This window comes from Pseudophryne corroboree, chromosome 2, assembly GCF_028390025.1.
Source record: "Pseudophryne corroboree isolate aPseCor3 chromosome 2, aPseCor3.hap2, whole genome shotgun sequence".
Lineage (NCBI taxonomy): Eukaryota > Metazoa > Chordata > Amphibia > Anura > Myobatrachidae > Pseudophryne > Pseudophryne corroboree.
Window position 1 is genome coordinate 921,319,779 of NC_086445.1, and position 15,691 is coordinate 921,335,469.

Here is a 15,691-nt window from a genome sequence, read left to right on the forward strand (position 1 = left end):
CACTGCAGTGCCACACCTAGATGGGCCAGGTGTTTGTGTCGGCCACTTGTGTCGCTTAGCTTAGTCACACAGCGACCTTGGTGCGCCTCTTTTTTTCTTTGCATCATGTGCTGTTTGGGGACTATTTTGTGTAAGGGTCTTCCTGTCTGACACTGCAGTGCCACTCCTAGATGGGCCAGGTGTTTGTGTCGGCCACTTGTGTCGCTTAGCTTAGTCACACAGCGACCTTGGTGCGCCTCTTTTTTTCTTTGCATCATGTGCTGTTTGGGGACTATTTTTTTGAAGTGCCATCCTGTCTGACACTGCAGTGCCACTCCTAGATGGGCCAGGTGTTTGTGTCGGCCACTTGTGTCGCTTAGCTTAGTCACACAGCGACCTTGGTGCGCCTCTTTTTTTCTTTGCATCATGTGCTGTTTGGGGACAATTTTTTTGAAGTGCCATCCTGTCTGACACTGCAGTGCCACTCCTAGATGGGCCAGGTGTTTGTGTCGGCCACTTGGGTCGCTTAGCTTAGTCACACAGCGACCTTGGTGCGCCTCTTTTTTTCTTTGCATCATGTGCTGTTTGGGGACTATTTTTTTGAAGTGCCATCCTGCCTGACACTGCAGTGCCACTCCTAGATGGGCCAGGTGTTTGTGTCGGCCACTTGTGTCGCTTAGCTTAGCCATCCAGCGACCTCGGTGCAAATTTTAGGACTAAAAATAATATTGTGAGGTGTGAGGTGTTCAGAATAGACTGGAAATGAGTGGAAATTATGGTTATTGAGGTTAATAATACTATGGGATCAAAATGACCCCCAAATTCTATGATTTAAGCTGTTTTTTAGGGTTTTTTGAAAAAAACACCCGAATCCAAAACACACCCGAATCCGACTAAATCTTTTCGGTGAGGTTTTGCCAAAACGCGTCCGAATCCAAAACACGGCCGCGGAACCGAATCCAAAACCGAAACACAAAACCCGAAAAATGTCCGGTGCACATCACTAAAAATTAGACAAATAGTTCTATCATCTTTAGATGTTCTGAAGTGTCACAGAAAGCATGAAGACAAACCACTCTATTATGGAAGGCCGTAGATGATTCTCTTTTAATGCCACAGTACACAAATTTGAGAAATACATTCAATCACATGAGGTCAGGGTTATTAATAAGGTTAATACGGTAAAAGGGCCAATAAACCAAATATGTTATGTTCACTTTTTTTGTTTACTGGTAATATTGACAAATACTGATGTTGTCTTCTCACATATAAACATATATGAAATGTTATAAAAATTTTAAACAAACATATTTAAAAAAAAAAAACATTATCTTTGCATTAATTGTCTGTAATTGGCATTCTAAAATGTTGGGAAGTAAGATGAGACGTAATATGTCCAATATATACTGCACTACAAGCAAGTGTTGATTTAAAGCTGGCCACACACATCACAACTCGCAAACAATGCAATGTCATTAACGATTTCCCTTGAACTCCCCCGGCAGTACAGGACAAACCAAATTGTGCAAAAAGTGTTCATTTTTGAGAAACGACGATCGATTGGAGATGCAAAAACAACAATCGGTCGGCACCAAATCGCTAATGTGATTAACAGATCTTTGCGTCGAGATCATACAGAAAATCGTCTTGTGTGTGGCCAGATTAAGGGGAGCAGCAGAGATCATCAGTAAGATGGGCTAAGATGCATTAAGCCCTTCAACAAATACGTGGAAAAAGTGATTATACAACTGATGCATATCAGAAGCCTGTTGATTTCTTTTAAGTATTTCAAAATATACAGATCTAAGACAAAAGTGTTAATCTGTGCCAGCAGGACAGGTAAAATGTATGTCCATAATGTAGGTCTTATTTACAATATATTTTTATTATAGCGTTTTAACAGATGTTAGCATGGAATCAGTACGAGATCCCGCCGGACGGGATCCCGGAGGTCGGAATACCGACACCGAGATCCCGACCAGCACAATCCCGACAGCGGGGCGAGCGCAACGCAGCCCCTTGCGGGCTCGATGCACTTGCCACGCTGCAGGCACACTAATTTATTCTCCCTCTATGGGTGTCATGGACACCCACAGAGGGAGAATATGTCAGCATTGTGCCGGTCGGTATCCCGGTGTCGGTATTCCGACTGCCGGGATTCCGACCGGCGGGATCTTGACCGCATCCTGTTAGCATGGGTTACCGGGAGTTAACACACAGAATCTGTGAATAGTTAACGGATTTGCAGCACCCGCTAACTATCTGGGATATTTCTTTTGACCCACTGAGGCAGGTGAAAAAAAATCCCTGATAGCTCCTAGAATCGGGGCTAACTGGATAGCCCCGGGGGATCAATTAGCCCATGGAAATCTACCTGATTTCCAGCCATATGTCTATAAGAGGACCATAAGTTTTCCATTCAAATAATGTATGAATAGTGTATAGCCATAGCGCAGTTATATTAACCCCCACCACCCAAAAAAGAAATTTACAATTTCAAAGCTAGAGAAGCACCCACAGTCCACAACCCCATTCTTGTGGCAATGTGGCCAGTGTGCACAGATTGCGGAAATATACAAGGAAAATATATAACAATATAATATAACGCAAATTTTGCGTTTGTGTGTGTGTGCGTATATATATATATATATATATATATATATATATATATATATATATATAGGAAAGGGGTGGGGGGTAGCGACCACTGGTGTCTAAAATTTCTTACAAAATATTTTCAACAATTAAAACATTTATTACAAATTTACAAAGCTTTTTCTAAAAATGGGATAAAAGGTAATTACACATGTACATAAAAAAGATGTAAGATATTAATGTGCTTATATGAGTCAGAGGTCAAATGGGGCATCATTTCACCTCTGACTCAGATAAGCACCTTAATATCTTGCACTTTATATCTTTTTAATGTACATGTGTAATTACCTTTTATTCCATTTTTAGAAAAAGCTTTGTAAATTTGTAATAAATGTTTTAATTGTTTCAAATATTTTGTAATTCATATTGGACATCAGTGGTCGCTACCCCCCATCCCTTTCCTTCATAGATTCAATGAATTCAGGGATTTACCATCCCAGTATTACTTGGGGGATCAGCAGACGCCCTGTATATCGGGAGTGTCAATACAGAACAGCCATATATGCTGGGTTGCAGAGTTTTTATTTTCACTTGTGGCGCAGTATTTCCCTTTTTTTTGTAATATATATATATATATATATATATATATATTAGTGTAAAAAGCGCTGTTATCTACAAGACGACAAATATGTGAAATAATCCTTATATCAATACAATTTATTTAACAATAGCACTCCCGTTATTGCAAAGGGGGGCTGCTTGAAAGTCCTCAGATATGACTCTATTTCCAAAAAGCCAAAAGTTCAATATATAGAAATGGTAGGACCCAGCGCCTTCCGTACAGACGATATTGATAACTCAATAAGCATTTATATGCGTACCAGACAGATGATTCGTTCAAACGTATAGCATGGTCTTTAGATTCCTGTCGCTCCTTTCTCCGCGCTTCAGACTCATCCGATATGTGGAGTGAAAAAGGAAAACAGGGACCCAAATAGTGCAATATTGCAAGGTATACTTCACCACGTGCTCCAAAAATAAATTTCTCAAAAAACAGTGATTTCTCATATATGAGTTAACAATATCGTCTGCACGGAAGGCGCCGAGTCCTACCATTTATTTTATATATATATATATATATATATATATATATATACATATACATACATACATACATACATACATACATATAGTCACTGCACTCACAGTGTTGATGATATATAACCTGACCCAGTGCACTCACGAATGAGATCATAGTTCTGGAGATGTAGGAACAACAGGTGCGGTACCCAGGATTCCAATAACAGCACAAACAGCAGGTTTCTAATGCCGTTTAAATATATTATCTTATTTTCATCAGGACAATAATGATACATAATGAAACATATACATATATAAGGCTTATTTAAAATAATCGCGCTTTAGGTTTTGTAAGGAATTGAACCCAAATAGATGACCCTAATTAGAAGGGTCACGCGACTGCCGAAATCATGAATAACTTCATCTACGTTGTTCAACACTACAATTACTGCAGAAATATTTGCCATCATAAATAGTTTTCTATAGGAATCAGTGTACCTGTAATCCCAGTTGAGAGATCTAAGGACCAGTTCTGCAGCCCAGCCATCTCTCCCAGTGAGGGAATCATTCTCTCTCTCTCTGTGGTTCTCTCTATATCTTACTCCTCCTTTTACACTCTCTTGGCCACTGTCACATTTACTTTGACCCGTCTCAATCTGTCTCTTTCACTGCAGGTGGTTCCTCATTTTGTCTTACACTGATTTTCTGGCAATGTACGGAGTAGTGAGGATCTGTATCTATCTATCTATCTATCTATCTATCTATCTATCTATCTATCTATCTATCTATCTATCTATCTATCTATCTATATATATAATATTCCATGAGCCCCAGGAACTTTCAACATGAATAACTTAAGTGATATAAGAGAATTCTAATAGGGAATACTTATGTGCTGTTTGCAGATTGTACTTATACATCTACGTATTTATGATCTATAATCAAAGCCCCTATAACTATAAGACCAGGGGAAGTTTGCGGCTCCATGTTTACTGCTACCTTGATGTGTTCAAAAATAGATTCAAGGCTGATAAGAGTATACTGATTTGTAAGTGAAAGGGGCTTTAAGGTCCCTCTGTAGTTCTGCTTTATATACTGTATAACATACCCCCTATTTTAATAAAGTGTACCAATACTTGTACAGCCATAATATTAGCAGAAATATCACTCAATCTTTGTGTAAGCTTTCCTGGAAATCATGTCTGTAATCATCCTGACCTATTGCCGTTACCTCAATCATTTTAAGATGTGTCCAAACCAATGTATGTCTATTACTCGGTCACATTCCTTAGGAAGGATGCAATGATTACCGTTACATACATTTTCTTATGAATTATGGCTTAGTATAACTGCTGGTAGCGCTATTGCGTTATTCCTGTGTGGAATTTCCCTGGCTTAGGCTGGAACTGGAACTTCTAGTTGCAGAGAAAATTATATAAGTCAGTATGGAGTTGGTATGGTTAGCACAAATAAACACTCTGGCCATATGTTTTACAGTGTGTGTGTGTCCCCTATAGAGTACGTAAAAATTAAGGGTGTGTGGCCTTGCAGGAAAAGATTACCTTACACCAACACAATAGTGCCCCTTACACCATATAATGCCCCACACAGACAGTAATGCCCCTTGCACCATAGTATGCCCCACACAGACAGTAATGCCCCTTGCACCATATTTATCACACACACACACACACACACACACACACACACACACACACACACACACACACACACAGTTTCACTCACAGTATCACTCACTAGGGCCAGTGACAGGCAGCTGCACATGAGACAAGCTAGACTGCAGATTGCTCCCTTGCAGAATAGTGCCGCTAAACCGGCCAGCCTGTTAGAAAATGTCCCAAAATGGCCGCTACCGCCTCCTCTAGAAACCGTCAGAAGTGTTTCCTCTGAGGCAGTGGCCATTTTGGGTGGGACATTTTCAACAGTACTCCATACGGACATGGAATACTATCTGAAAGAGACAGTGGCCGTAGGCGCACGGTGTGACTGTACTGCTCGCCCGGCCCTAGAAACGGCAGTGGTGCCCATGACCCTGTCGCCGGATCACCAGTTCTCCTTCCTTGGAGTACTTTTGGCAGGTACTAACCACTGCACACCAGGAACACACCACATGACCTGCAGTTATTTTTGGAGATGCTCTGACTGTTCTAGCCATCACAATTTGGCCTTTGTCCAAATCGCTCTAATCCTTACGCTTGATCATTTTACCTGCTTCCAACACATCAACTTCAAGAACTGACTGTTCACTTTCTGCCTAATACATCCCACCCTTTGACAGGTGCTATTGTAATAATCAATGTTATTCACTTCATCTATCAGTGGTTCTAATGTTATGGCTGATTGGTGAATTAAAATGACAGAAATCCCACTAACATGATTGGACACACTAAGGAGGTCAGTTATCAACGAGTGATAAAACCCGTTGTGAATGATCAAACTTGTTGATTATGATAAATAGTGCTCTAGTCAATCAACTCCCAACTGTCAGGTGTTCAGCTCCTGTCATGTGTTTGAAAAATGACAGTTGGGAGCTGATTGGCTGGAGCATCATTTATCATATGCAACAAGTTTTATAATTCGTTGATAAATGGGCTCCTTTATCACATGGCCGTGCATTATTTTCCAATGACCGCATCCCTCCCAACATGACCGCATGCCTGAACTAGTTGTTACCACTGTTACCAAATCCTCAGCAGTATCACTACACAAGTGCAAACAATGGGGGTTATTCAGAGATGGACGCAGCTGCTGCGTTCGCATGCAGAACCGCGTCCACAGGGTTTGCGCACGCTTACCTGCCATTGTGCATGTGAGCAATCCTTCATAATGCGATCGCATCCTGGAAGGATGTGATCGCATAGTGATTGACAGCGGAGGCCATGGTGGTGGGCGTCGACGCAGCATTTTGTGGGCTTGGTCCTGACAACGCATGGGCGTGTGCAGACCATTTTTGGGGCAGCTGCGCAACGTCACAGGCAAGCCTCTCTGAGGGGAAAAAATGGCACCGGACCCCCTGCGCCCTCTAATGGATGCAAAAGCATCACGGGGCAACGCAACACACATGCTGGGCAGCTTAGTCCTGTGCTGGGCGGCCCCTTGCATATGAGTAGATGGACACAGCTCTTGCTGCAGAAGCAAGATCTGCATCCATCTCTGAATAGCCCCCAATATCTCTGAATAGCCCCCAATAAAAGCATTCACAGAGACTTCTCAAAGAAAAGCAGCACATCATTGCCTCATCCTGACAAATATATATATTTAAAAAGAAACTTTCACATTACCACATTCCAATCCTACATCTACTATATTCAGATAAACCATAAACAAAATTTGATGCACGTATAATAATTTGGGTGCAGTTGTCATGCAGTTTAGATGGATTTAGCCACGGTGCATGTGGGCGCGGCAAGTAATGTGAACCTGCAGCACTCGCACTTATCAGCAAAATAACTGAATATCGGCCATTACGGGTGCGCAAACACAATTGAATTTCACCCTATGTGCTTTTGAGAGTGTCAAAGTTTAATTTACACAAAAATGTCACTTAATGACTGGAAACACCAGGCAGGTCAGAGGATTTAATACCACTAGTTACAATTTAGAGGCAATGTAAAATCTGACCCTAATTGCATCAGCCTGGCTTGAAATGGAAAATCTCCAACACAGGAAGGGGGGCTGGTGGGCAGTGTCTTGCAGGGAGGTGCCAGTCATTTCTTCCTCTCAAATACTTCCACGTGTTCCTCATATCCTCTTTCTTTGAGCCTTATGTAGTTTCTCCAAAATTAGCATTTTGAATAGATGACAAAAATAAGATCTATGCATTGTTTGTAGTCTGGATGTTATTGTGACAGATCTTTCATCCAAATAGTAAAATGGTAAGTGAAAATAGGGGATCGCTATAAACAAGGTCTTTCTATATCTGATTTTCATATGTTAAAAAAACCACCTGGCTCAGTCCTGCAGTCTTACATGAGAATGTGGATATGTATGACACATTAGTCAAGGGACCTGTTGGTCTGCTTTATACACTAGCAACCTGACTGAAGGTCAACTTTATAGACTAGCCACCTGACTGGAGGTCTACTTTATAGACTAGCCACCTGACTGGAGGTCTACTTTATATACTAGCCACCTGACTGGAGGTCTACTTTATACACTAGCCACCTGACTGGAGGTCTGCTTTATACACTAGCCACCTGACTGGAGGTCTACTTTATACACTAGCCACCTGACTGGAGGTCTGCTTTATACACTAGCCACCTGACTGGAGGCTGGAGGTCTGCGTTATCCACTAGCCACCTGACTGGAGGTCTGCGTTATACACTAGCCAAGGGACTGGAGGTCTGCGTTATACACTAGCCAAGGGACTGGAGGTCTGTGTTATACACTAGCCAAGGGACTAGAGGTCTGCTTTATACACTAGCCAAGGGACTGGAGGTCTGCTTTATACAATAGCCACCTGACTGGAGGTCTGCTTTATACATTAGCCACCTGACTGGAAGTCTACTTTATACACTAGACAAGGCACTGGAGTCTGCTTTATACACTAGCCAAGGGACTGGAGGTCTGTGTTATACACTAGCCAAGGGACTAGAGGTCTGCTTTATACACTAGCCAAGGGACTGGAGGTCTGCTTTATACAATAGCCACCTGACTGGAGGTCTGCTTTATACATTAGCCACCTGACTGGAAGTCTACTTTATACACTAGACAAGGCACTGGAGTCTGCTTTATACACTAGCCAAGGCACTGGGGGTCTGCTTTATACACTAGCCAAGGGACTGGAGGTCTGCTTTATACACTAGCCACCAGTCTTGAGGTCTAATTTAGGCTCTACTCACAAGATAGGAGTCTGCCCAGTATATTAGATACCACACTGGAGGCATGTCTTCTATACTAGCAACCCACATTAGGTCAGTTGTTCACTAGCCACCAGTAGTTTTCACTGTGTATGCTAGCTAGTCCCAAATGCTCTCAGAACAGGCCGATTTTGCTGGGGCATAGATTCGATAACATGTTGCTGGTTAAGGCGTCCCACCTCGTTCCACACCTAAATGAAGCTGAATTGACCATCTAAGAACCACTCTATTTGTACAATATTTCGGGCAGCAAAATAATCATTACTAACCGCTGTTGTTATTGGGACACCTGGATTGACAGGTCAGGAACACTTGGGATAAATAAATCGTGAGCAAGGATAATTATTGAAGCAAAACACCGTTAAAGACTTATGTAGCATACCACCCAATATTTTAATGGTTACAAGCATGTTGTTACTTTTGTGCCATGTCACGTTTTGAAGGCTTTCCATAATACTTTCCTAAACTTCAGCCACGGTAACATGACCTTGCAGCTCATTTACTTCCCTATGACCTGGAAGTTGAAACAATCAAAAACCAAAGAGCTGTAGTGTGACACCTCTGTGTGTACCTGATATGTCCATGAAGTCATCCAGGCTAGGTTGTAACGTTGCCAGTTCTGGCTGTATCATATCTGCGTTCCCAACATAATCTGTAACAGAGTTCAGAGCTACATGAAATATATGCCAATTACAGCGATATGGGGTAAATCCAATTCAATGCAATCTATACAACAGCACACACATTAGAGGTATAAGGAATGACATACGCATTTACAGAACTCACACATAACACATTGGATGTCTTCACCTTGTTTCATATACAGGTGTGTTTGGCACCACAAACTTGATTGGCAGGAGCGTCACATCACTACTACTGTGTGTGCTGTTGGGGGACCCGGTTACTTCCACTGACTAATTCTCAGCCTGTAGTCTCTTATCATAGTTACACTGCCCTTGCCACATGCTGCGTGACCCTTATAAACAACCACATGAGCAGAGAAGTCCGCCTCCCACAAGAAAATCACATTTCCTGAAATACATTGTGCTGCTGTGCACATTCTGATTGGCTGCAGGTTGTTCTACAGAATCCACTTCAAAGTCATAATGTATAGGTAACAGAGATAATGAATACAAAAGTGTACTCACTCACCTTAGTCAAAGTTAGAAAGATGGACATTATAATATACCTAGCATCGTTATTGGAGACGGGATCTGGTCACCATCCCGGCGATCGGGATGCCGGCACTCGAAATGCTGACGCCAGAATCCCGACACTGGTCAGAACACCGACGCCAGAACTCCAACATAGATGAAAATGCTGGAGCCAGAATCCTGACCGTAAGTATGCTGGGCCGGATTAGGATCAGGTCGTGTGGGGTGGGGGAAGCACCACCAGGGAGGGTTAGGGTTAGGCACCACAGGGGAGGATTAGGGTTAGGCACCACAGGGGAGGGTTAGGTTTAGGCTGCGGAAGAGAGAGGGTTAGGAATAGGCTGCAGTTGGGGAGGGAAGGAGGGGACGAGAGGCTGGGTCAGGATGCCGGGGAGGGGGGTCAGAGGTTAAAGTTAGGGGGGATTAGTGTTCTTATACTTACCTAACAGGTATCAGGATCCTGCACATTGGAATGCATCCCGGACGCCGGTATCAACCCCTAATGCTTACCAGATTCTGCTTTGTTAAACTATAGACACAGCCTGAACCAACGTTAATGAGAACACCTAGTATAAACAGTACATGAATAGCATCCTGTATAATGCCTGGGCAGAAATATCCACCTTATACAGAAATAACCGTCCCTGTAAACGAATACTATGAAAGTTAATTGGAACAAAACACAAAGACAAAACTTGTACGTACCAAAATCTGGGTACTGATGAGAAGGAGGTAGGCCGTGCGTTGTGGTGAACAGGGTGTCCGAGATATCCGTTAAGAAGTAATCCAGATCATACAGCATATCATCCTCATTCCCACGTACCTCTTCCATCAAGGAGCGGCCAGTAAACAGTTCACTGCCTCTCCAAGAGGGGGCGCCCTGTGCAAGGAAAGGAGATACAGCAATTGCTACTTTTGTACAACAAATTATTTCACATAGAGTGGTAGATCAGCTTTCTATGCTTTCTTTCTTCATTTATTCAATATGGTTCTCTTCTTAGTGCTTAAAAAAAGTCCTCTTTATACTGTATTAAATAAAGTCTTCAATGTTCCTTAAGTCACACAATAAGTACTATCTGTGCATCTGTATACTGTATACTCAGCCTCCCCTATCTATGCATATGTATACTGCAATGAGAATAGGTCCCAATCGCGCCAGCCAATCATATTGCCAAGGGCCTGACAACGAGGGAGAGGGCATTGGAAGGCACAGTAACAGCCTGGTGCTCTACCTCTCTACCTGCCCAACTTCAACATACAGCCCAACCTGTTACCTCCTACCTCTTCCTTCCTGCCACCCTTCATGACTATAAATGTGTTCCGGCAGGTGTTCCAAGTACAATCGCTTTGAACATCTTCCATTTGCAACAACTGTGACTGACTGTAATAACGGTCAATTAAAACAGAGGATATCACTATTCGTAAGAACTAGGGTAAAGTTGTGTTTCACACATTTGGTCAGTTGGAACTCTCCTCACTTTCCTGCAGGGACACAATTAAGCATGACCATGAAATAGCAGCATTTGGGGAGTGCCTCCTTTCCGTTAAACCCACCCACAAATATATATCCCACACCGGAAAATACTCAGCACTGAGACAATTCCATCAGACATGGACAATCTCAGGTCCCCTACAAAGAGACGTTGGCTTCAGCATTGCAGTACTGCTGCATAAACTGCTTGCTTTTGACTCTGACCATACAAACCTTTTGTTCTTGTAATGGCTTGCCATCCTGGTGAAGTTTCCGCAGCTGTAAGAAATATATAATAACAAATAAGAACATTAGAGACATACTATACAGAGCATTATTTCATCCTTAACCATAAACATCTTAGTGATATTTGGTGGACCCCCTTCTTTAAAGTAAACCTTCATTACCTTCACAACCAGAAATAAAGACACGGGGACTTGAATTTTGGCAGAAAAATTGCTAGCTATTTATTTGTCCCTAACCAATAGCAAACCTGTAAATAGAAAATTTTATTAAGATGCCGATCCAGCCGGCATATGGTGGCAGCAAAAAGAACGGCTCTATTAACCTAAATTAACCTTAAATTACTAAAACTTCGAAACGATCCTAATTTTAATACAACCATCACACACCGGTAATAGGTGACAACTCAACCCCCACAGTGACTACTCACCGCTCCTGGGTGCAAAGGCAAAATCCCCACAAGAGAGATCTAAAATGGCCTCACCTTTCTTATATATCACAAACCCTCCCCTTCAAAAAAGGCTGTACTTTCCTCACAGCTAGGTCCACCCCTCACCAGATGTTTAACTCTTTCCTTTCCTATGCAGTCAATTCTCTCTCCTTTTGTTTATATTAAATAAATACAACTGTATGACCTATTTTGAGTTTCATTAACATAATGGGCCTGTTCCAGAGTCACGCAAAGCGTTTACGTACACGTTTCTTCTTACTGCGCATTCAGAGTTACAAACAGCCAAGCCCTGGCTACATGGGGGTATCTTGGCAGCAACAACGAGCTCGTTCGTAAGATAATTGTATCATGGGCGCACAGATGCAACTGCTGGCCATTCGGAGGTAAGCACAGACAGCGGTCGGCTGCTGTCAGACAATTCTTCTGGTTAAGGAGAGGTAAATGCAGATGCACAGACAAGCCAATATACAGTATAGTCGCAGTGCGGTCGCATTGATGGCCCATATCTGCATTTATTTGCCAGCATCTAATGCGGCTGCAGATGTAACTATGAATCAATGTATCTAATAAATGAAGAAAACAAGATAGACTTTAGCTAGAAATCAACATATTCTTGAAAACAAATAAACTCACACAAGTACACTATATTTCCAGAAGCATAACATTAACATTAATAGAGATGATCTGACTTTAGTTCTATAAAGACAGATAACACGCAGTTTCCCCACCAGCAATTACAATTCTTATTCTGTTACCTTATGTATCAAGTGTTCCCCACATCTCAGACTGTAGCCTAAGCTCATATGGGCAGGGCCATCATTACTGTACCTTCTGTTTCAGGCCATTGCCTGTCATTTAGGTATATGGTTACTATACCGCCTGTTGGGATCCTGGCGTTCAGGATCCCAACGCTGGAATCCCGACAGGCGGCTAAATGCCAGCGGTCGGAATCCCAACCGCAACCCCGTATTCCCACTCGGGTGGTGGGTCCACACCACCACCCGAGTGGGAATATTACATGTGGCATCGGACCCGATGCGTAGGCGAGCGCAGCAAGCCTGCGAGGGTACTCGCTGCTGGTATGCCGGCTGCCAGGATGCCACTGTCGGGATACTGACACCTGGCATCCCGACAGCTGGTATATCGTATGTATTACAGTATTTGTTTGTGTCATGAATGAATCTGTCACTGTATAGGGTTGCGTAATATGTCAGATAATAATAATAATCTCATGTAATGTCAGTGAATACAGAATTCGTTCTCTGGTGCTACTGTATACCAACAGAGTCTAACATAACATGTCTGAAATTAACTATTTTTGATCACTTGTTGCAGCAGGTCTATAGGGCTCCACCTAGTGGCCAAATTCATGAATAGGTGCTTTTCTTTAGACTAAGGCTGTGCATGCCTAAAATTATATGTTAATACCAAAAGCTAGAAATCCTACAAATTTTCTAAATTGAGGCTCCATAAATGGATTTTCCTGTAGTACAAAACAACATCCCTATACTCTTAACAAATGCAATAGTACAATCTTAATACATTTTCATCCTTAAAAGACTAACATACACATAATAATAATTATTATTAATGATAAATAATAATAATAATAATAATTCTGGGAGTTATTATTTGGATGAATCTGATTAAATATTATATAGTGGCAGTGCCCCTCGTAATCAGATCTTATAGAATAACTGTAGAATGCATGCAAACTATTTCTCAGAAAGAACTTTAGCATAAAACATCTCTACACAGACCAGTAGGCTCGGCAATCATATTGTTTTCCTGTAAGAAGTGCCGTAACTATGGAGATGACACGCACACACACTGGGCCCAACAACTGTGCATCTCCCACCAAACTTATGCCAATATGAGGTGCTGAAGGATATCAAAGGCTAATTTTGCCCCACACATTTCAATGAAGAGGGCTGCATTTGTTTTAGAACTGTGTCCACAGCCAAAAAAAAATCAAAAAAAGTGCTGTTATGCTGCTTTATACTTCCATATATTATTTTTCAGAAAAAAAATGCTTTTGGGCCATTGAAGGCACAGTTAAGCCAGTGCATTGAGCATAAATCCAACACTTAGGGGGTATCCAATATTGACTGCAGGATAATTGTATCGCCAGGGGCTATCCTATTAGCTCTGATGTGGCGGACTTCTCCCTCCGATGCCGGACTTATCGTGGATTATGGTTTGGGTGCATCAGGCACCCGAAATATAATGCGCAATAAGCGGCTGCCAAAGCCACGATAACAGAGGGGATATGTATTTTTGTGCGATCGCAGGTCCGTTTTTGGCCAATGAAAGCGGCCTGTAATAAGATGCCGCGATAATGACCATCAGACATTAACTGCGATATCCGGATGTTTTTACCCGTCGAAAATAGATCGGCACTAATTGGAACCACCTTTACACTAAGAGGCAGATTTACTATCTGTTCGTTTTTTAAAGCGATAATTGGCAACCAACGGATTTAAAGAGGCAACAGAAATAAATACAATATCATTCTAGTTTAGTATTTATTTCCATTGCCGCTTTAAATAAATTGGTCAAACCAGGCAATCATTGGCAGCGTTGAAAAACTGACGCGATCAGAGAATTGCGACAGTACCGGTTGGCAACCATTCTCCTTAAATAGGATTCCGATTCGTAAGTATTTTTTCCATAGGTAGTCAACAAAGACTATGGGAGGCTTTATCTATGACAATAACTTTTGCCGGCTTCAGAGCTTAGTAAATAGGGAGAAGCCCTATCTCCGGCGAAAAAACAACAACTATTTAGCAGATTTAGGGATCTTCTCCTGTGATAAATAGACCCTAATGTTATAAATATTAGAAATACTGCAGAAGTTATATTTGAGAATATAACTACAATGACTCCTCTAGACACAAAGATCATATGAAGAGTTAAAATAAAATGTGTTTTCAGAATACAATTGCACACCGCCACAATAGAAGACTAGAACATCTTATAGAGGATGCCAAAGAATTAAGAAACACATTGTAGCTTTTTTTTTTTGTAATGATGATGAAATGAATATGTCTAAATGGCAGCAAAGTTGAAATAAATGTATTCTTCATCTGATATTACTTACTAATGAAAGTTTACACATATAATCAAAATTAAATACCAACAATGGAATATGATTAATTTATTAGAGAGATGTGGGCACTGCCATCAAAACTGAGGTGGAATTGTGGAGAAAAAAAAATGAAGTGTAGGGAGAATTGATCAGATCTTGGAGGGAGATAAAGCGCCACAAACCAATAAGCTCCTGTCATTTTACAGGCTGTAAATTACAGCAGCTATGAGCAACTTCTCCAATTTGTCTCTCTCCAAGATTTGATCACTCTCTCCCTAATAATACAGTGACAGATAAGGGTGGTTTTGGCTCTATTTGCTTGGTTTGTATACTTTCTATATGGATTTCTACGTGCAGTGAAAGGCTTGTAATTGATTAGAGATAGTTGGGGAGGGAATGCAATTGCAACGTGGTTTGAACTGGTTGGACTGGGGTGGAAAATTAAACCATTTAAATGGATGTACTCCTGTCTCTAATCAAGGCCAATTTTGAATGTAAATTTCGCCACATACATTGGGGTAATTTCCCTATAGCAAGGTGAAATAATGTTACGTCAGCTGCAATCCATATAGGTAAATTCATTGTTAGGCATAACTATAAAAATATAGCAAAGAGATATAGAGGACCACTGCACACACTAGCGACTCCATTGCACTGAAATCAATCAAGCAGTGTTTTGCATCTACTCCTGATGAGACCAACATTTATTATACACATGTATGATGTATCCCCAATATCATATGTATCCCT

At 41.6% G+C, this 15,691-nt stretch overlaps 1 protein-coding gene across 2 annotated transcripts in view; it reads right to left on the minus strand.

Annotated features, from left to right (window-relative positions):
* MLXIPL (MLX interacting protein like) overlaps positions 1-15,691 on the minus strand; it is a 298,532-nt gene that overhangs the window by 148,428 nt on the left and 134,413 nt on the right. For both annotated transcript variants that reach the window (XM_063956160.1, XM_063956161.1), the window contains exons 5-7: positions 11,394-11,438; positions 10,394-10,568; positions 9,106-9,186 (exon numbers count right to left, since the gene is read on the minus strand). In XM_063956160.1, the coding sequence (XP_063812230.1) occupies positions 9,106-9,186; positions 10,394-10,568; positions 11,394-11,438 (301 nt within the window). The remainder of the gene's footprint in view (positions 1-9,105; positions 9,187-10,393; positions 10,569-11,393; positions 11,439-15,691) is intronic.